The sequence below is a fragment of the Lissotriton vulgaris genome, chromosome 7 (genome assembly GCF_964263255.1).
Source record: "Lissotriton vulgaris chromosome 7, aLisVul1.2, whole genome shotgun sequence".
Lineage (NCBI taxonomy): Eukaryota > Metazoa > Chordata > Amphibia > Caudata > Salamandridae > Lissotriton > Lissotriton vulgaris.
Window position 1 is genome coordinate 812,909,611 of NC_141695.1, and position 21,861 is coordinate 812,931,471.

The 21,861-nt window shown below is 49.6% G+C and overlaps 1 protein-coding gene across 1 annotated transcript in view; it reads left to right on the top strand.

The window, feature by feature from the left end:
- DNAH17 (dynein axonemal heavy chain 17) overlaps positions 1–21,861 on the top strand; it is a 15,539,113-nt gene that overhangs the window by 4,816,898 nt on the left and 10,700,354 nt on the right. Inside the window, exon 24 of the mRNA XM_086931082.1 lies at positions 7,090–7,206. Coding sequence (XP_086787208.1) covers positions 7,090–7,206 — 117 coding nt within the window. The remainder of the gene's footprint in view (positions 1–7,089; positions 7,207–21,861) is intronic.

The following is a 21,861-nucleotide window of genomic DNA, read 5'->3' on the forward strand; positions in this document are numbered from 1 at the left end:
CCGAAGATCAGCCCTCCACACTCCACGAGTTTTGCGTGGGGCCCTTTTGCATTTTCCTGCTCAACGCGTCTGTCCGGTCACTTGCCCTGCCCGTTACCTAGTGGCCATCTTGACGATTAACCTTTGAATTTACACCACTGGTCTGGTTGCTCCAGACTGGCCCTTACTTCTCTGTAAGTAGGAATCAGACCTTGCTGATCTGATTAGGAAGCCATCTTCGATTCCTGTGTGGGTTGCCTTTGCCAAGGCTTGTTGACTTTAATCCGGAAGCCGACACCGCCGACTGCGAGAACCTTTGTGGGACAGTCCGTGCCTGACTCCTGGTTGTCGTCGACGCCTCCTGGTCCACGTGGCTGCAGAGACAAGCTTCACAACATCACCTGATTGCCTCACGACATCGCCTGGTTCCTTCCTGGTTCCTTCCTGGTCACTGGCTAGTGACCCAGACTCTGTCCCCCCTGCTTTCAGGTACTCTTTATCCTTGATCTGCCCTTGGATCCAACCAGACACTTCTCTCCTGGTCGCCTTCAGCATTTTTCTTCAAGGCTCCATAGGATTCAGCGACGAAACCCGACACACTTTGACACCTATGCACCCGCTTCCTGTGGGTGAGGTAACGCGAGTACTCCGGTGCTCCTGTGGGTATTGACTATCCTAGTGTCTAGGTTTCAAGTAACTTTCATCGAGTCCAGTCAGAAGTGCCCTAAAAGAACTAGTTTCTAATTCTTTCGTTCCCATTCTAACTCCATGGTAACTTGCATGTGAGTAAAGACTCTGCACACGCCTCCTGTGGGCCTCCTACTTCCTATCCTTTGGTAGTACAGTGTAGCCCCAGCGATTCTCTAGGCCCTAGGCCTATCCTTTGTTTGTGATGTCGTTCTTATACCACTATTTTAGTATATGGTTTAGCGTGCCCCTTGGGCCCTACTGTATTTTGTGTAACTTATTGTATGATAATCAAGTAACTTGTTATATGCTTGTGCCTCTGACCTCATAAAGATTTCAGAGGGGTTGTTTAGAAATAAATACATATATTTATTATATATATCCTGTGTGGTGTCCTTTCATCTGGTATTAAAGGGGTTACATATGGTAAAACAGATGACTTCACATGCCCTCTTGAGTTTAGCCTGACTGCTTTGTCCATGCTACCACTAGAATAGTTGGTCTATAAGGTTGACTTTACAACCATCACCATAAGGGTTGTTTGGACTGGTGCAAGGTGCTCGCTAGAATAGTGATTATCATATACCAGGCCAACTTCTCACAGCGGGCTACTGACATTTATTTAAAGGTATGGCAGGTTTAATAAAGTACAAAAAGGCAGTGTGCTGGTGTTTTTATGTTGCTTGGGGTCACTTACCTTGGCACTACTGCATACCTTGATGGTTTGGGGAATTGCGTTTTACTGGGATCCATGTTTTTGATCCTCTTTGTGGCTTTTTGTTGTTTTTCCATTTATTGGAGACAATAGATATTGGAATAAAATATGTAGTTTGTATAGAAAGCTAGATGGTTAACTTGCTGAGCTGTTAGGATAATGAACATGCATTGGCATAGCCAATAGGTCCCGCTTTTGGGACCTTATAAGTATTTAGTTATGCAGCACAATATCCTTGGTGCAACAACATTAACTGTTGCATGGCTAAACACTTATAAAGGTCCCAAAGGTGAGACCTATTGGCTATGCCTATGCTTGTTTTCCTTGGATTCAAATATGAAAAAACTTATTGTTTCAGGTAACTTATATCCAGATGGATTTGTTACCCTAGGGATGGCTCACCCACGTTTGGTTGATTACATTTTTCTCTTCTACACTCGTAAACTGCTGTGGACACACCATTACATGTGAGCATCAGCATTGTTTTTCCTTCTCCAAACCTTTTTTCTGTAGGCACACAGCGACAATTGAAATTATAATTTCAGATCTTTATTGGATGCACACGGCTACAATCGCCTTTATTTTTTAGTTCTTTACTCCTTCTCTGGGCCGTTATTTGCCTATCACTATTTCTGATATTAAGCCGGATGCGGAGATTAGACACTCCAAGATGGCGGACGGTATTTGGTTTACTACTATGCATTAGCCCATCGAGCATAATGCTGATTAATACCCCACAACCATTGAGCTCTACATCAACACACTTCGGGGCTGATGAATTGCCCACTCTTAACCACTATTGATGAGTGGAGTACTGAATTTACCGTTCCAAGATGGCCAACGTATTTGGAGCAGGTACAGCCGTACAACTGTTTCTGCTCCCAGGCCTATATAAACGTGTGTTCTCCTGCGTTCCATTAGGTCTCCAGCGTACACGCCGGAAGGAGCTCTGTTCATCAGAGGTAAGCGCCCATAACTAACTGAATGTTCTCCTGCAATTAGCGGTATAGTGCCAATTACGCTAGATACAAGCATCTGCATTTGGGGGCTTCTTTTAAATACTCACCGCGGGGTCTGTCTACTCGCTTGTTTTGACACACTTTCATTTGATCCTTTTTATTAGGTAAAGGTCTCGTAATAATACCGGCAAGGATATGGCTGCCGGTTATTTTTTTTAACACAACCTGCATCGAGTGGGTGCAATGCACCATGGATTATATTTGTTTATGCCTGAATAAACTTGCACTACTACTAAATCCTTGTTTAAGGTATGTGGGACCACATTATCATGTTCTTAAAGTATATAGAATATGTCCCTGCCATTTTTCCTTTGGGTGTATTCTTACATGTAATTAGACCATTTTCCTTTATTTACCCATCCTCAGGGACTCCTCATTGGGAAACACATCCAGGATACATATACTGTGAATAGGAAGGATTATTTGTGGACACAAGATATGTGCAGCCTTAACTGTGTGTCTAACATTGGACCCTATTGAATTATATTCAGGACGGAAATGCAACCGGATTTAAGGTTGGTTTCCCGCTCAGATTTGGTGACCTTAGCTCGATAAACTTGCTATTACAGGGCTTGTGTACTAGCATTATTATTCTTTCTTTTTCACCCGTCTCTTTTCCCCTAGGATCTTCACGAATTGAGTATAGGTATTTTTTGTTATTACATACCTTCAGGTACCAGACAACATTAAGGGGGTGTCGTTATGTTAAATTCACTTTAGCAAGGTCACTGTTGACTGTTTAGGTTCATATGTCACAGCTGAACTCACAAAGAAAAAGCATTTAAGATCCCATGGGTTTCCACAGTCTTGAGTAGGCAACATAAGCTGATCCTTCAACGTTAGTCTGCCACAATAGGGAAACTGACATTGGATGCTATTGTTGCATACCTTTCATTCCCAATTCTGCACTATTGTTTGTTTCTTAGCCCTGAAGAAGTTGCTGCGCACAACCATAAGCGCAACGAAACACGTGTTGGCTAAGGTTGTTGTAGATAAACTGAAGTGCATATTCCAGCAAAGACTCGAGCTTTTGTCTCACTATTATTGATATAATTGATATACTGTTAGCGTGTGCAGGGGACTGTTGTTCTGCATTTGTTTTGCATGCAAGTCATTTTAACGAAAGGTCCAATTTACTATTCCAACTCCAGTCTGCGCAACAGTAGGGAAGGTGTTGGAATTTAATTCCAACACCGCTCCACCATTGTGTCCCTCTAAAGCAAGTAGTTGTAATGACTTGTGTGCAGAAAGATTGCATGATAAAGGCGCATTCCTTCTGTTGCCGGCGCTGTGACGGCACAGCATGATTCTAGCCTGGTCTTAAAAGACGATCCCAGTCAGAATCCCAGGGCCTGTGTTCTTTCCCACAACTGTACCTTTGGTTCCTCAATTGACAAACCTCTGGCCCACATGTAAGTCCCTTGTAAAAGGTGCGACTGGTACCAAGGGCCTTGTGACCAGAGAAAGTCTCTAAGGGCAGCAGCATGGATTGTGTCACCCTCAGATACCCCTCACCTAACACATACCCACTTCCATTGCGGAGTGTGTGTTTTGGTACAGGCAAAACTAGAGTCAACAACTAGAGTCAACATGGCACACATCCCTGTGTGCCATGCCCACAACCACTGCCTGTGGCATAGGTAAGTCACCCCTTGATCAGGCTTCACAGCCCTAAGGAAAGGTGTACTATGCCACAGGTGAGGGCATAGCTGCATGAGCAATATGCCCCTATGTCCATTCTTAGACATTGTAAGTGCAGTGTACCAATATTGAGTACATTGGCTAGGAGGTTGTCATTACAAACTCCACAGGTCCATAATGGCTTTATTGAATACTAAGACGTTTGATACCAAACTTTTCAGCACAATAAACCCACACTGATACCAGCGTTGGATTTATTGTAAAATGCACTCAGAGGGCATGTTAGAAATGCCCCCTGAATAATAATGAACACCCTTGTATACAGCTGACTGGTCTGCACCAGCCTGCCACACACAGTCATGTTTCTGACCCCCTGAGGTGAGATCCCTGGTGCTCTCTTGCGTCAGAAACAAAGCCTGCTTGGGTGGCAGTGCTTCACACCTATCCCCTAGCAGCAATAGCAATCAGAGCAGTGAGCCTCAAAGGCTTCCTGCCCTTTGTAATACTAGCTAAGGCCTCTCAAGCCAGTGGGGATGCCTGCCCCTTGACCAAGCCCCACTTTTGGTGGCAAGGTTGGTGGGAAAATTAGTAGTCAGGAGAGGTGTTTCCCCTCTCAGCCAGGACCAACCCTAAGGTGTCCAGAGCTGAAGTGACCCCTTCCTTAGGAATTCCTCCATCTTGAAAGGAAGGATTTTATCCAATCAAGTTAGGGGATGACCCCTCCCCAAAGGGAGGGGACATTCAAAGGGTGTAGTCACCCTAAAGGCAAAGGAGCCCATTGGTTACTACCTGCCTGTACCTGTATCTCCCCTAAATTCAGTATTTAGGAGCACCCCTGAACCTTGGTCCTCAGATTCCTGCACCCTAAGAATAAAAGGACGAAGAAGACGCTGTGTAGCTGGGCCTGGAAGACGACTAATGATTTGGCCCCAGCCCTACCGGTCTGTCTCCTACTCAAAGATGCTGCCAAGAGAACAATGTCTGTCCGGTGGCCAGTGACTTCCAAGAACCACCTAGGAAAACTGTCACTCTTCAACATAGACCAGATCTCCCAAGGACAGCGGCCCTGTCCTGAAAACTCCAACTTCAAGGACCCCAGATCCAGGCAGATTTGCGACCTCTGCCCACTCTGCACCTGACACATGTGGCCGGAGTCTGAGTGGCTCACCTGTCCAGTGACGTCTCTGTGCTGATCCAGAATCTGACTCCATTGGTGGCTGACCTCTCCTGGCCCGCACAAAGTCGCCTGCAGCCTCTACACGAAGGGTTCCCCTGACCAAGACAGGCTCCGACCAAGATAACCCAACACCAAAAGGCTACAGCCTTGGGAAATGCAACTGACAGTGCCAGACCTCCCTTGACATCCCAACGTACCTGTCTAGCCGGTGGTCACCTTCATCAAGCCTCCAGGTCTGGGCCAGGAGCCTCTTTGTGCTACCGAGATTCCCCATTGGAGAGAATTGTGCACCTGATGCTGATATGCACTCTACATCTGGTCGACACTCTGCCGCTGGTGGAGCCCTATGCTCACCTTAAGCCCAAGGGCCTGTGCCCTGACACCGAGGGTACCTACCTGCAACTTGCACTTCTTGTGGATGCCCCTGGCCTCCATTGACTGACATTGGACTCAGTGACCTCTGCACCCAGCCGCCCCAGTGCTGCTGGTGGCGCAGTACCTACCGTAAACGGAACCTTTCCCAGTGTTGGTCTAAACCTCTGAAAAATTTACGAGTAAGTTGTTTACTTACCTGTTAATGCATATATCTGTTATCCTCTCCTAGGATTGGACTGCATTTTCTCCTATTGCGTTTTATTGTCTTTCACAATTGCTAAGTTCTACTGTTTCTGACAATACAAAAGTATTTCTACTGCTGTAAAGCATTTCTGCTGCCTTGCAAAACATTTCCTACTGCATCTTGAAAAGTACTATTGCTATTTTTGAAACAGTTACTTACCTGCAACCGAGTTCCACTTGGTTCTAAAATAAAATAACAAATTAATAACTTTTTATAAAAACAATTGTTCTTGGATTCAGTCTTTGAGTGAATGTCATCATTTCTTGCCTGATTGTGTACAGCAAATGCTTAACACCGCCCTCTGATAAGCCTAACTGCTCGACCACACTACCACAAATAGAACTTTTAGTATTATCTACTTAAGCCTCTGGGGATCTACTGGACTATGTCCACACTATACCTTACTTTGACATAGTATATACAGAGAAGGCTTCCTATAGGCATCCTTCTATGTGCTCACAAAGCAATATTGTCTGGACAGTCAGGATCACAGAGTGGGCATTTTGCCCGCTCAGTCCTGCAAGACCTCTGGTTTGAGTCCATTCACAGACCAACCTCTCAACTACGTACTGCTTTGGATTCTGTTCAAAAGGTGAGGAACCTGTGGCTATAAGTCTCTATCAGAAGAACAAGTTATTTACCTTTGGTAATGCTCTTTCTGGTAAAGGCTCAATCTAGCTGCAGATTCTTTACCATCACTCACATCATCACAATTCAGTAACAAGATCCCAAGTCTAGGAATCTGCACTCTGGTTGTAACCACTTTCCTATTGGGGCACTACGTCTGGGGGTGAGGACAGCTTTGAAAGCAATTTGTATCAGCATGTGGGAATGGCGCCTACCCCGCAAGTCATTCCTAGGCGTGAAAACAGCATCAGTGCTGAGCTGCACAGCACTACCTACCGGCATGCAGAGGTACTGCTGAAAAGTTTCTGAATTCAGTCTGACAGATAAGGAATGTTCAAAAGTTGAGGAGTCTGTGACTAGATAAAGTTTCCACCATAAAAAATACATTACTGAAGGTAAGTAAATTGGTATTATTAACTTTCGTTCAGGCAGTAGCCCATTAAAACAATGTGCTCCTCTCATTTTAAATATTAAAACCAACTGTATGAATGTATAAGCATAATTATTAGAAATGGAATTTGATTAAACTTGTTAGAGACTCTATATGCGTACTTGTTGGTTGATGACCAGTAAGCATAGTTTAAAACTGAAGATTCAGTATGTCCATATTTCTTGTTTTTGGCAGGACCTTCCTGAGCAGTGGAACAACACCAAGAAGATTGCTATGAGGACAAAGCAGAATGTAGCTCCATTGCAGTCTAATGAAGTTGCCATAATTCGCAGGAAAGCTCAGCAGCTTGAGGTAGGTTTCTGTTTGTGTTACCTTAAATACAGACTTTAATTCAATGACATTCTGTTTCTCAGTTTTGAACAAGGTGTACAGCAGCCTCTTATTTACCAAGACCATCTTAGGGGTTGTTTTGTCAAGGACACAGCAATCTATATCAAACCATATTTTTTCATGAGCATGAGAGTTGCATACCTGCACATTGTATGTTATGTTGTTATGTGTTTTTCTATAGTGTTATAACTTGTGAGGGAATCCTGGCACTGAGCAGGTATTTGTGTCTAGCACTGTCAATGATAGGATGGTTAATTAGGAAGCCAGGTCTTCAGCTTCTTGTGAAAATTCAAGAAGAGAGGAAGAGCCTCTAATATGGAGTAGGAGCCAGTGCAATCCTTTAGTAGTGATGTAAGAGAATGACCATCACCCAGATCTTGTTCTGCGTATGCGTGGGATGTGTGCAAATATGAGTCCTGCAGAAGTGTCTGGGTGGTTGTTGGAAGGAGATACAGCTGTTCAGGTAGGTGAGGCTTATTTATTTATTTATATATAACGTTTTATAGAGCGCGAACAAGATCCCGAAGGATATCAGAGTGCTTTACAATGAGTTGGTGGAGTGGAAAAAAAGAAATATACACAGCAATTGTGAGGAAAAAAAACACAATGATAAACAGTGAACAATGGTACACATAGAGGGTCCAACATTAAGCAGACGATATGGACCACAACTGTTAGTTGTGTATGTCCTTGAACATGTGTGTGAGGAGTTTAAATAAGTATGTTTGTGTATCTGGAGCCAGTGGAGATTCATGAGGTGTAATGTGATGTGAGATTTGAGTGGGAGCTTTAGAATGAGTCTATCTGCCAAGTTCTGGATAGTGTATAGTCTTCCATTGAGTTGCTTGGTGATCCTGGTGAAGAGGGTGTTCCTGTAGTCCAACTGGCTGGTGACTAGGGCTTGAGTGAAAGTTTTTCTAATGTTACTTGGCAGCCATTTGAAGATTTCCCTCAGCATCTTCATGGAATGGAAACAGGATGCAGTGAAACTGTTGACTTATGTGGCCATCACCAATTTCCATCACATGGTGAGGTTTTCTTGCCGAATATTACTACTGTCTTGTCAGTGTTGAGCTTGAGACAGTTGTCTTTCATCCAGTTAGCGACTTTGGTCATGCAATCGGTTAACTTGTTTCTTGTGTTGGGGGCTTATCCAAGAGCAAGAGTATGAGTTGCTTGACATCGGCGTAGGAAAGGCTGTTGATGTTTTGTTATGTGCACAGATGAGTTTGCAGGCTTCTGATGATTAAGGTACCAAGCTGACAGACTGTGCTCTCTCTGCTGAGAAAAAGCAAATCCAGTGGAGAGCGTATCCTTAGATGCTATTCTCGCGCTAATGTCGTGCAGGTGCCTGTTGAGGATGTGGTTTGAAAGCGTGTCACATGCTGCAGAGAGGTCCAGAAGAATGAGGGCTGGCATATCTCCTCTATCAAGGATCATGCATATGTCATCTGTGGCGGTGATGAATGCTGTTTCTGTACTGACTCATTGTCAGTGAAATTGCTCTCTCTCTCTGCAGCTCCACCATTAGGTGAGGCCTTCCACCGAGCCCCTGCACTCTTGAGTGTTGGTGTTGGAGGTCCTCCTCCCCCTTTTCCCCCCAGGTTTTACCAGCACCTCATCGCTGGTGGTCCAGTGGACCTCTGTCTCCTTTCTCTCACTCTGCTTTATCTCTCCTTTCACTCATTTTTTCCCTCGTTTCTATCTCCCCCTTTCACTCTCCTTCTGTGTCTCGCCTCCTTTTTCACTTGTTTTTTTCCCTCATTTTAAGCTACCCCCTTAGGTTTCCTTCTGTGTCTTTCCTCCGTTTTTCACTCATTTTTCACCTTCATCTCAATCTCTCCCTTTCACTCTCCTCTGTGTCCTCTGTGTCTTTCATTCACTCGGGTTGCAATTTTGCTGTCTTATTGTCACTTTCCCCTCTCTTTTTGACCTTTTTCTTTGCCTTTTTCAACCCGTTTTCTTTGCCTGCCGCTACTGCCCCGTGGCCAAAGGCAAGCCTGTCTGTGCCCGTCCGCGACCAGGGCCAGGAACCCTGGATCTCCACCCGCCAACGCTATGTCCCATACGCATATGCTCCACGCACTCAACACAGGCCGCAACAACAACTGCAAGCTAGCTTCGCAGGCCGACACCCACGGACCATTCAGCTGTCACCACTGCCATCAAAACTACTGCACCAACAGGAACACAGACCCAGCACAGCCCGACTGCAACAACATACCCGAACCGAAGACCCTGCAATGCATCTTCCTCAACGTCAGATCAATCCACAAACTCGCCACTGAAATCTAGGACCTCCTCGACAGCACCACCCTGAACGTATCTTTCCTCACCAAAACATGGACCGACACCTCCTCAGAACCGGACATCGCCATCCCGCAAGGATACAAGATCTCCAGGAAGGACCACCTCATCCGCCCGGGAGGAGGAATCGCCATCTTCCACAAATCCACCCTCCACCTGAGCACAATCCCCGACGAGCCCACAGACCGGAAGGAACACCTTCACTTCAAGATACTGGCCAGCCCCACCACCACCCTCCGAGGTACCCTCATCTACCGACCCCTTAGAACCCGAGGACCTTTTGCCGAATCCATCATAGACATCATCTCCCCGCAGGCCATCACATCCACCAACTACACCCTGCTGGGAGACCTCTGCTTCCACCTCGACAACTTACTGGACCCCAGCACCACATCCCTCCTGGACAACCTCCACCACATTGGGCTCCGCCAGATCGTGACCGAACTCACGCACTCAGCAGGATACACCCTCGACCCCCTCTTCACAACAGGAAACTCAATCACCTTCAGCCACACCACCAAACTCCCATGGACCGACCATCAATGTTTCCACTTCACCTTCAGAACACCCACCATCCACAGACACCAGCACCTGCTCCCACGAACAAATTGGACCAGAATTACTGACGACCAGGTAACCTCATGATTCAGCAACTCCACCCCTACCATCGCGGAAAACGACGACCTCAACTCCCCAGCTCGTACCCTGCACAGATGGATCACCGACAGCCCCAACACCTTAGCCCCCTCAAGAAAAACAACACCCACGCCAAGAAAGCTAGATGGTTTACCACCGAACCGAGAGAGTCCAGACGCAACTTCCGCAGCCTCAAAAATGACTGGAGAAACACCAAATCCACAGAAGCCCACAACAACTTCAGAGCCGCCACAAATGTCTACCACCAACTCATCAGAAAAACGAGGAAGAAAGCGATCGAAGACAGAATCTCCACCCATACACACAACAACAAAGAACTCTTCAACATTGTGAGAAGTTGGCCTGATATTCAGTGCTCACTATTCTAATGATCACTATGCATCAGTCCAAACGACCCTTATGGTGATTGGTTGTAAGTCAACCTTTAGACCAGCTATCCTAGTAGCGTGGATACGAGCAGTCTTCGGGCTAAACTCTAGAGGGCGTGTTAAGCCAGCTGTTATACCATCACATATACCCCTTGAACACCAAGTGAAAGGACACCACACAAGTGTTATGAAAATAAACAGTGTATTTATTTTAAGTCACAACAGCCCTGTACTCTTTATGAGGACAGGGTACTAAGCACACAACAAAACTCTTAGGAAAATACTTCAAGTGCACAATCTACGCAAATGCCCGAGGGCACGGAAAGTTTAGTGTTCTCGGGCGAACCCGATAAGGTAAGTCGGAAGCGACAGTGACTCTGGACCCTTAGATAATGAGGCTATGCGGGCACCGAAATGCCGAAGTTACCTAGCCCAGGGGCTGCGGCTGCATAAGTCTTTACAGACGTCGGGAATCCTCGCTGACGAACTAGGAGCCGGAAGGAAGGAGTTGCTGGCCGGCGACCAGTGGAGATAGTTCGTAGAGATCCAAGCCTGTATCAGAGATGGATGACACCTGAAAGCAGAGGGGACCAAGTTCGTAACTACTAGCCAGTAGTCAGAGGGTACCAGGAGGGCACCGGATGATCGTCACCTCGACTAGGTGAGTGGGCGACGCTAGGCTCTGCAGTCTCACGGACCAGGAGGCGTTGTCGGTGACCAGGATGGAGGTGCGAGCTGTCCCACGAAGGTTGATGCTGTCGGCGTCGCTGGGCCCAGGATTGGGGCAACAAGCCTTGGCAAATTCAGGGCCACGTGGTGGACCTAAAATGGCGTCTTGAGTGGACCAGGAGGGTCGGTGGTGCTCCTCTTTCAGAAGGGAGCAAAGGCCAGTCTGGAGCAACCAGACCAGCAGCGTTGTTGTCGGGCGTCGTCGAGAAGGCCACAAGCCAGCGGCTAGTAGCCAGACAACGTGATGAGCAGCAAAGAGCAGAAGGGCCCCACGCAGATCTTGGAGATGCTGGGAGGCTGAACTTCGGTGCTGGAGCTGCTCAGGGTCGGGGCTTCTCGGACCCCAAAGCACTCACCAGAGGATCACTCGGTGGTCGTGCTGGTTTAGAAGTCGTGCAGGTTCTGATGATGGCCGGTCCCTCGAGGTCTCGTCGCACCCACAGATCTCAGCTGAGCTGACGATGTGGGTAGAGGTCAGAGGTGCCAGGGAAGCCGGTTCTTGTCGAGCTGGGCAGTCGGATTCCTGAGGAAGGACGTGCAGCAAACCGCAGAGTTCTTAGATGGTGCCTGCGGATGCAGGGTGACTACTCCTTAGCCACAAGGGAGAAATCTTGAGAAGAGTCGAGAGTTCCTTTCGTAGAAAGTAGTTTCTTGATTCAAAGATGATCTAAATTTGGAAGGGTCCCGCTCCTGCTTTTATCCTAAAGAAAGGGGTGGGTACGCGACTAGGTCCTGCCCTAGGGGTGGGACCAGGAAGGGGGGTGGTTACACCCCTCTCCCATGCCGGACTTTCCCCAGGTCAGGGGCTGGGGTGCCCCTGGAACTGGTTCTAGCCGGCAGATGCGCAGTGAGCACCGGGGTGCCACTCCGCAGTCACCTTCCTGTAAAGCCCTGCCTACCCAGGATACACAAAACCCTGTCTGGGATGGTGCGAGCACCGCCCCGGACAGGAAACCCTTTGTCCAAGCTCTCCTCACTGGAAGGACTCCCAGCAGCAGGAGGTCAGACTCGTGTCTGTGGTGGCAGCATCCATTTTGTGGAGCTGAGGCTTCAGTTAACTTTAACCGGGGTTCACAGTTACGTACATGTCGTGTCCCTCTAGAAGGGTGGAATGCTAACCCCGTTGCCAGCATTGGTGAGGGGTCAGTATCCCATTTCGTATGACACCTTACTCGACATGTTTTGATAACGCGATACCGAAGTTAGCATTAAAGAGTAGATGGTACGCGCTCGGCTCATGCTAGAGCGCCAATTCACCCGATTCCACGCACTCTGCCTTCAGGATTGTCAAGGCCTGCCATAGGAGTGACTGATAGGAATCCGGGCGTCCATTTTAGGGTTAGATATAGGTATACTATATCTACAGCAAAGGGTGATTACACCCCCTTGCCCCAGCTGTCGTGCAGCCAGTTGTGTCAGATTTAGCTGGCCATCCAGGGGTGGCATAATACATGCTTCAGCCCCTGGTAGGCCCTGGGTACACCGATGCCCTGAGTTACAGGGTCTGACAAGGTGGCCCAGTTCCAATTGGGTAATGCACCTGAGGTACACATGTCAACTTAGCGAGAGAACAGCTAGGCTGTGGGTCTGATTGGCAGGCCCACAGCCAGAGAAAGTCGTAAACCAGTGAAACAAAAGCAAAAATCTGGGTGATCATAGGATTGCAGACCCTACTCTCCTACAAACATCATCAAGGAGTTCGCCCAACCTTCCAGCGAGTCCACCAACATCCCACCCTCACAAGACCTCTGCGACAAACTGAGTACCTTTTTCCACCACAAAATCAAGAGCATCTACGACAACTTTGATGAAGACAACCAACACACTGAACCCTCACCAACCCCCCCGACACCATGAAGCCAATGATCGTCAACTGGACAGCCCTCACCACCGAAGACACACTGAAGACAAACTCAATCCACTGAGGGGCCCCCACAGACCGCTGCCCCACCACATTTTCAACAGAGCCGCCGACACCATCACACCCATGCACTGCCACACCATCAACCGCTCCCTGGCAACCGCATTGTGCCCCGATGACTGAAAACACACCAAGAGCATCCCCCTACTCAAGAAACCCTTGGCGGACCCCACCGACCTAAAAAACTACAAACCCATCTCCCCGCTCCCCTTCCCAGCGAAAGTCATTGAGAAAGCCATGAACAGCCAACTCGCCACATTCAACGAAGAGCACAACATCCTCGACTCTTCCAAATCCAGCTTCAGAAAAAAGCCACAGCACGGAAACCACCCTCCTCGCCGCTACAGACGACATCTGCACCTTACTGCACAAAGGATAAACCGCAGCACTCATCCTCTTCGACCTCTCAGCTGCGTTCAACACCGTCTCTCACTGCACCCTAAGACACAGACTTCACCTCGCTGGGATTCAAGAAAAGGCTCTTGACTGGATCCGCTCCTTCCTCTCCGGCAGAACGCGACGGATCAGACTCCCCCCTTTCCTCTGGAACCCTACATCAACCACCTGCGGAGTCCCCAGGGGTCATCCCTCAGCCCTACGCTCTTCAACGTCTACATGGCTCCGCTCGCCCCCATCAGAACCCATGGACTCAACATTGTGTCATACGCAGACAACACCCAACTCATCCTCTCCTTATCCAACGAACCCAACACCGCCAGACACAATTTTCGAGAAGGCATGGAAGCCGTCGAAAAACAGCTGCCTTCCACTAAACACCAACAAAACAGAAGTACTCATCATGTTCCCACAACCCGATGCCTGGAACAACACCTGGTGGCCTCCTACCCTCGGAAGTCCGCCCACCCCCACGGACCACTCAGACAACCTGGAATCATCCTGTACTCCGAACTCAAAATGGACTGCCAGATCAACACCGTCTCGTCCTCCTGCTTCCACACCCTCCGCCTCCTACACACCACCTTCAAATGGATCCCCCTTGAACACAAAAAGACCTTCACTCACGCCCTGATCACCAACAGACTCGACTATGGCAACGCACTCTACACCGGAATAAACTAAAACCTCACGTGCAAGCTACAGAACATCCAGAACGCCGCCGCAAGACTGGTCCTCAACCTGCCAAGACACTGCCACCTCTCTCAGCATCTGCGCACACTCCACTGGCTCCCCATGGAAGCTAGAGTCACCTTCAAGATGCACACCCACTTTCACAAGGCCCTCCATGACACCGGACCAACATACCTGAGCAGCCGACTCAAATTCCACGTATCCAAAGGACCCTACGATCAGCCCAGCTCTCCTAAACCGTGGTCCCCAGCACCTGAAAGACCAGGACTGCTCCTTCTTCTTCCTCACAGCCAGAGCCTGGAACACCCTCCTCACTACCTCAGACAGACAACATCTCTCCCCATCTTCACAAGAAACCCCAAAACCTGGCTCTTCAACAGACCCCCTCCTTGATGAACTGGAACCTGCGAAACCCCCCTCCCACATGCGCCTTGAGACCCTCACAGATGAGTAATAGCGCTTAACAAAGACGTGATTGATTGATTTTATCCGATAGAGACTACTAGCCACAGATTCCTTCACATAGAATTATCCCCAGGCGTGAGACTGGATCCAGAAACTTTTCTTGCCACAGCAACCTTGCGTGCAGGGGGAGGAACGACATCACGCGACTCCGCCCAAGCGTCGTCCGCGTACATGATGTCAGCGAGGTCCTATAAGACCCGCCCCGGCGCGCCTACGTCAGTTTTTTTCCTTTTCCGCGTGCAACGTGGATCTTGTCCTTCGAGCCTGTTTGGGGCCTCCCTTTTTTCCCCATTTCTCTTATGTGGGACAGTGTACAAATGCCTTCGGTTTTTAAAACTTGCTCTTTTTGTGGGCGTCTTATGTCGGTGACTGACCCTCACCTCATTTGTATGTGGTGTTTGGGGGAGGATCACTGCGCCACTGATTGTCCGGAGTGTCTACAGTTGAAGCGGAAGTGGAGGCTGGAGCGCCGGAAGAAACTTCTCTCGGCGCGTCTCTCCAGGTTGGCGTCTTCCCCTCGGTCTATTTTTGCTTCAGATACGGCCGTGGTCGTCATCCTCGCCCTTCTTAGATGTCCGTGAGCATCGTTCCCCGATGGTTAAGTGTCGCAGTTTGTCCCCGGGGGCTGGTTCCCGGCCAGCCAGGGGTGTGGACTCTCCGCGGGTGATGCGGCCCCGCGTGCCGTCCTAACTACCATTTACCATGTTGGAGCATCGAGAGTTGAAGCGGAGAAATACGCGGTGACTCTGCAGGCCTCGCTGGCGTCTCCTCCTCCTCCTCGAGTATTGGCGGATCCCCCACCTTGGGGGAGCCCTCCGCTGCGCCGCTTGCGGCACCGGCCCTGGCGCCGACTGGTTCCGATCCAGACTTGGAGGATGTGGTGATGTTGGGGTGCGGCTCCTCTGGGGCACCTCCTTCATGCCATGGCGTCTCTGTCTCGCTGCACACTCCTGCGTGAGTCCCTGTGGCGTCGCGGGGGCTCCGGGTCGAGGCCATATGAGGACCCCTCGTCCCTCTCCGGGCCCCTCTCGTTCCTTGCCGCAGGCCGCGACCTTGTAGGCATCGCGTCCTCTCGGGACCTTAGGATTGTTGGCCTCTGGACAGCCCTTTGTTCGTTATGTGGGTGTTATTGCGCAGACTCGGCCTCAGATTCGGCCTTCTGCTTGGTAGGGCTGCTTGTCAGCCCTTCACGGGGGTGGTTTTTTCCCCGTGGCTCTTTTTTGTTTTTTTCCTTTAACCAGGAGACGTCGACAACCAGGAGCTGGATATTGCCTGTCCCACGAAGGATCTTGCTGTTGGCAGTGTCGGCTTCTGGATTGGAGTCAACAAGCCTTGGCAAAGGCAACCCACGCAGGAAGGGAAGATCGGCTTCTGTTCAGACCAGCAAGGTCTGGGGAGCTTCCCCTTCCTGTCTGGGTTGCCTTTGCCAAGGCTTGTTGACTCCAATCCGGAAGCCGACACCGCCAACAGAGAGATCCTTTGTGGGACAGTCTGTATCCAGCTCCTGGTCGTCGTTGACGCCTCCTGGTCCACGTGGCTGCAGAGACAAGCTTCACTTGTTCACCTGTTTGCAGCTCGACATCGCCTGGTTCCTTCCTGGTTCCTTCCTGGTCACTGGCTAGTGACCCAGACTCTGTCCCCTCTGCTTTCAGGTTCTTCAATGCTCAAATCCACCCTTGGATCCAACCGGACATCTTCCTCCTGGTCACCTGCAGCATCTTTGTGCAGCTCTCCTTAGGATTTGACGACAAAACCCGACACGAAAGAACACCTATGCACCCGGCTTCCCTGGGTGAGGTAACTCGAGTACTCCGGTGCTCCCGTGGGTAATAACTATCCAAGTGTCATAGTTTAACTGGGTTTTCCCGTAGTCCATCCGGAAGTGCCCGAAAACAACTACTTTGTAAACTTTACGTTCCCATTGAAAGTCAATGAGAACCCGCGTGTGTGTTTAGACACTGCACACGCATCCTGTGGGACTCCTACTTCCTAACCGGTGGTTGTTCAGTGTAGTCCCAGTGATTCCCTAGGCCCTAGGCCTATTCACTTTTCCTGAAGTGGTTCTTATACCACTTACTTAGTATATGGTTCGTGAGGCCCCTAGGGCAGAATTGTATTTGTGCAACTTATAGTATGCTTGAGTCACATGTGCTGTATCTCGAACTCTGACCTCATAAAGAGTGCAGAGGGGTTGTGTTAGTAATAAATACATATATATTTGATATATACCTTGTGTAGTGTCCTTTCATTTGGTATTCAAGGGGTTATTATTGGTAAAACAATTGGCTTCACATGTTCTCCGAAGTATTAGCCTAAGACTGCTTTGTCCATGCTACCACTAGGATAGCTGGTCTATAAGGTTGTCTCATCAACCATCACCATAAGGGTTGTTTGGACTGATACAGGGTGCCCACTAGACTAGTGGACATCACATATCAGGCCAACTTCTCACATTGGTGGCAGCTGTGGGTAGTATTCCAAAGCGTATGACACCTTACCTAACATGTTTTGATGAAGCTAAACCAAAGGTAGCATTAACCGCGAGGATTATAATGCACTTAAGAGTATATGGTATGGCTATATCATAGAACAGTTATAAAGACATGGTTCCGAAAGCTGCAGACAGGTACAGCTCATGCTAGAGCACCATCTCACATAAAACCAAGCACTCTGCCTTCGGGATTGTCAAGGCCTGCCATAGGAGTGACTTATAGGTATATATGTGTCTATATGTAATGGTAGGTATAGGGATACTATACCTAAGAAGGGGGTGATTACACAACCTTGCCCCAGCAGAGTGATCAGCCAGTTGTGTCAATTTGGATGGCCAGCCAGGGGTGGCATAATTCATGCTGCAGCCCCTGGTAGGCCTTGGATGCACCTATGCCCTGGGTACCTATGGTACACTATACAGGGGCTCACAAAGGTGACCCAATATCCAATTGGAGATGTACCTAAAGTACATGGAGTCCATTTTATTGTGAGAGCAGATAGCCTGGGGCCCTGATTAGCAGGATCCCATGCCAACTAAGTCAAAAACCAGCTAAACACTAGGCAAAAAGTTGGGGTAACCATATAGTCAGATATCCACCTTCCTACACAACCCACCCAAACGAAAGAAGATAAAGCTGTCCTTGACGAGGTAAGCCTATATTGCCTAAGTGGCCATATAAGGAAGTACCTGCACTAGCATGGTTACCCCCTGTCTCATGGTCCACTAAGCAATCCCTTACCCTAAGGGTATCCTAGGGTCTCCACCATAGGGAATCTCTACCTGTGGTGTGTTTTGGCAAAGCAAAAGGCTGGTGTTGAGAAGGAGTACTGAAGTGAGGCTCCTCTAATGTATGGCTCAGCTTCCTACAATCACTTTCCACCATGTATGCCTTTCTTTCCATGACTGAGTTGCACTGTGCTCTCAGGGTCAACCTCTGGCTACCTACAGCTGGAGGCCGGGTCCCTTGTGTGGGCTCACTGGAGGGACAGGTCAAGTTTGGGGCCCTTAGATCCCAGGTATATATGTGCCCAACAGAGTCCATCTGGGGGAGGTTCCTGACTAGGTGTAAGGGAGAGCCCTCAGGAGATTTTGGAATTTTTACCTTGCTAGGGCTGCTAGCTTTGGTGCCCCTAATCTGCTAATGGGGGAGTTCCTGTGGACAGGGAGCCCTTTGGGGTCCATTGGCCTCCCTGACCTCTACAGCCCTGGGCTGACTGAGGCAGGGTAGAGAGGGGCAGGTTACCTGCTCCAGACTGGGTCCCACCTTGGAAGGGTCCACTGACATCAGGGGCTCTGCCAGGCTAGGCCTGACTACCTCTGGGGCAGTTCCCTCACAAGGGGTAGGGTCAATTCCCTGAGGAGGCTGACTCTCACCTAATGTCTGGTGGGAGGGGGACTTTTCTTCCTCCCCAATACTCTCTGTCTGAGTGGAGTGATCCATAGTTTCAGGCTTCACAACACTAAAATCTGTTTGAGTTTGGGCTGTGACCATCACAGCCCTACCAACCTTTTCAGGAAGGAACTCTGTTTGCATGTGGGCTGTGACCATCACAGCCCTGCCAACCTTTTCAGGGAAGTCTGCTTGAGCTTGGGATCCAACCTTTTCACGGAGGAATTCTGCTTGAGCTGGGGCTGGGACCAACACAGCCCCACTAACCTTTTCTGGAAGGCCTACCATTTTGGAATGGGTTTCTTGTTCTACCCCAGCCCAGGCTGAGATCTCTAGATCATTTCCCAGTAGACAATCTACAGGCAAGTTTGTAGACACTGCCACTCTCTTTGGGCCAGTGATACCTCCACAGCTGAGATTTACTACTGCCATGGGATGATATTTCTTCACTCCATTGCAAGAGCAAGTCTCTCTTTGGCTAGGGCAAGTTCTTGCTTCTCAATCCTCAGATTGACTTCTTTCATTCTGGCCTGATGTTCTCTTCTCTCAGGGGAAGTCATTCTCCTGAGAGCATCTGACCCTATTGAGACTCTAGAGTGCTGAGATTCCCTGGACAGGGATCTCCTCCTTCTGTGCTCAGAGTTAAGCCTCCTGGGGGTCTGCATGGGGCTATGCCCTCTCCAGCCCCATGTAGGCTTAGGTTGGCCTGGCTAAGTACTCCCACTTGGACCTGGCCATCTTCATCCTCATCTACTTCTTCCACTTCACTATCCTCAATTAAGTTATGATCAGGGGAATCTTCTGCTAAGGGCTGACCCTCTTCTGCATTATCTGTAGGACCTGTGTTAGATGCTTTCTTAGCATCATATTCTTCTATAAGCTCTATCAGGTGCTTGAGGGTATGGTTTGAACCCTGTTTTAACCTCCTTGATGTGCACAAGTGCCTCAAATCATGAAAGGCTAGGGTATCATATCAGGAAGGTATCCTTTTTTTTGTCCTCATTTGCCTTATTTCCACTTAAGAAGAAAAAGAAAAAGTAAACCTCCAATTTTTATTTTGTGTCCTGCTGAAATTGTTGTTTTGCTGCCATCAGCCAGAGACATTTAATTACTCATAGGAGGATCGTTGGAAAGAGATTTTTACTCCACCTAGGATTTTACAAATCCTGCCGGACTAGATTCCTGGAAGACCCTTTTTTGGTAGTCCGAGGAGTGTCAAAGGCATAATCATAGGACCCGGGAAAAAAATAATAATAAAAACCCGGACTCCTACCTCCACCACTTCAATAGATCCCAAAAAGCCATTTTTTTCTTATTGCAGGATCTAGCCATATCCACCTTGGACACTTCATACAATGATGTCAACCATTCTGAGTGAGTCGGTGGTGTGGACTCTACCCAATATTTACATGTTTGCCTTCTTGCGAGAAGAATTGCATAGAAGTGTAAGGATCTTGCAGGGCCCCTGATGTTGTCAACAAGGCCAAAAATAATTAGCTGTAAACTAATAGCCAAAGGGACCCTCAGGATGGGTTCCATGGATGCTATGACTCTGTCCCAGAAATCGGATAGGAAGGGGAAGTCTTTAAACATATGTATATCCGATGCTTTAGGAGTCCACATTTCTTGAACGCTTTACCAGGTTGGAATTTCGATAGTCTGAACGGGGAGAGGGAGGCTCTATGAGCTGTAAAGATGTGATTACGCCTCAGCCAAGCAGGTTTGACAATTTTAAACAGAGTATCTGAAAGAGACACGTTAGTGATAGATTCCTTACCTTAGAATATCCCCAGGCGTCAGACTGGATCCGGAAAGTTTTGCGTAGCAGTACCCTTGCGCGTCGGTAGGCGTCGTCTGCGGCTCCGCGTCCGTCGTCGGCATCGTGGGCGCCGTGATGATGTCGTCGGAGTACTTAGACGCCGCCTCCGCGTGCTGACGTCAGTTCTTCTTTTTTCCGCGCCAGCCAGCGCAGATCTGGAAAGAGCAGTTCCCTAGTCACTTTTTGACTAAACTTTTGTGATCTTTTGATCCATTTCGAAGTCTTTACGACTCCGACGGTGCCGTTAGGGATGCCCGGATTCAAGCATTGCGACAAGTGCGACCGTACCATGTCAGTCACGGATCCCCACCGCCTATGCCTGATGTGTTTGGGCGTCGACCATGACGACGAGGCCTGCTCCGACTGTCGGGCCCTTTCGAGGAAGGCCAGGCGGGAGCGGTCCCGCAGGTGACTCGAAATCCGCCAGTCGGCCCCGCGCCGTGTGAGGTCCCGGTCCCGGTCCCACGGGAGGTCGAGGGACAGGTCGCGGGGACGGAGCCGTCACAGCTCCGGGAGTCGGCGCCACTCCTCCGGGTCCAAGTCGTCAGTTAAGAAGCATAAGAAGTCGAAGAGACATCATCGCTCTTCTGACTCCCCCCGACGCTCGCGCGATGCGGCCGGGGGTTCGGGTGACACCGCCCACCCGGCTCCTCGGGAGTCGCGGGCGCCGCGTTCCGCCCCATACCCCCCGGACCCTGGGCTGAATGCGACGCCGGAGGAGATCGAGCGTTTCCTCATGGCAGTGAGGTCCCTTGCTCCTCCGACGGGTTCCGCGGTGCCTTCGGGCCCAGCGAACCCGTCTGGGGGCCCAAGTGGGTCGGGGGCTACGACCCCGATGCCGTCGGGTGCTTCGGCCTCGACGCCGCCGGCGCCTTCGGGCCCGGCGCTGCAGGGCCCCACGATCCCGACACTGCCGGTGCCCTCGGGCCCGGCGCCGCAGGGTACAGCGGCCCCGGCGTCGTCGGCGCCTTCGGGCCCGGCGCCGCAGACCGCCGCTGGACCCTCCTCGGGTGATGGATCGTCACCGGTGGACCTTACGACCCCCCCGGTGTCGGTTCGTGTGGTGTCCCCTCCGGCGTCGTCCTCGGGCGGCACCGTCCCTGATGCCTCTTTTCAATCGGTTCCGACATCGGGACGACGCCTATCGGCGCCGATCTTGACGCCGTTTGGAGATTTTAGTTTCTATGAACCGACCTCATTCAATTACGACCTTGAATCTCAGGAGATGGGGGAAGAGGAGAATTGGGAGGGGTCTGAGGAACCTTTGGCAAGAGAGTGCCAGTCTAACATGGACTGGACAGGAGACCTTGGGGAGGCCAGTGGCCTGGACACCTCTCCAGACACTGGATTTGTCTCTCCTCCTACCGTGGCTTCGGA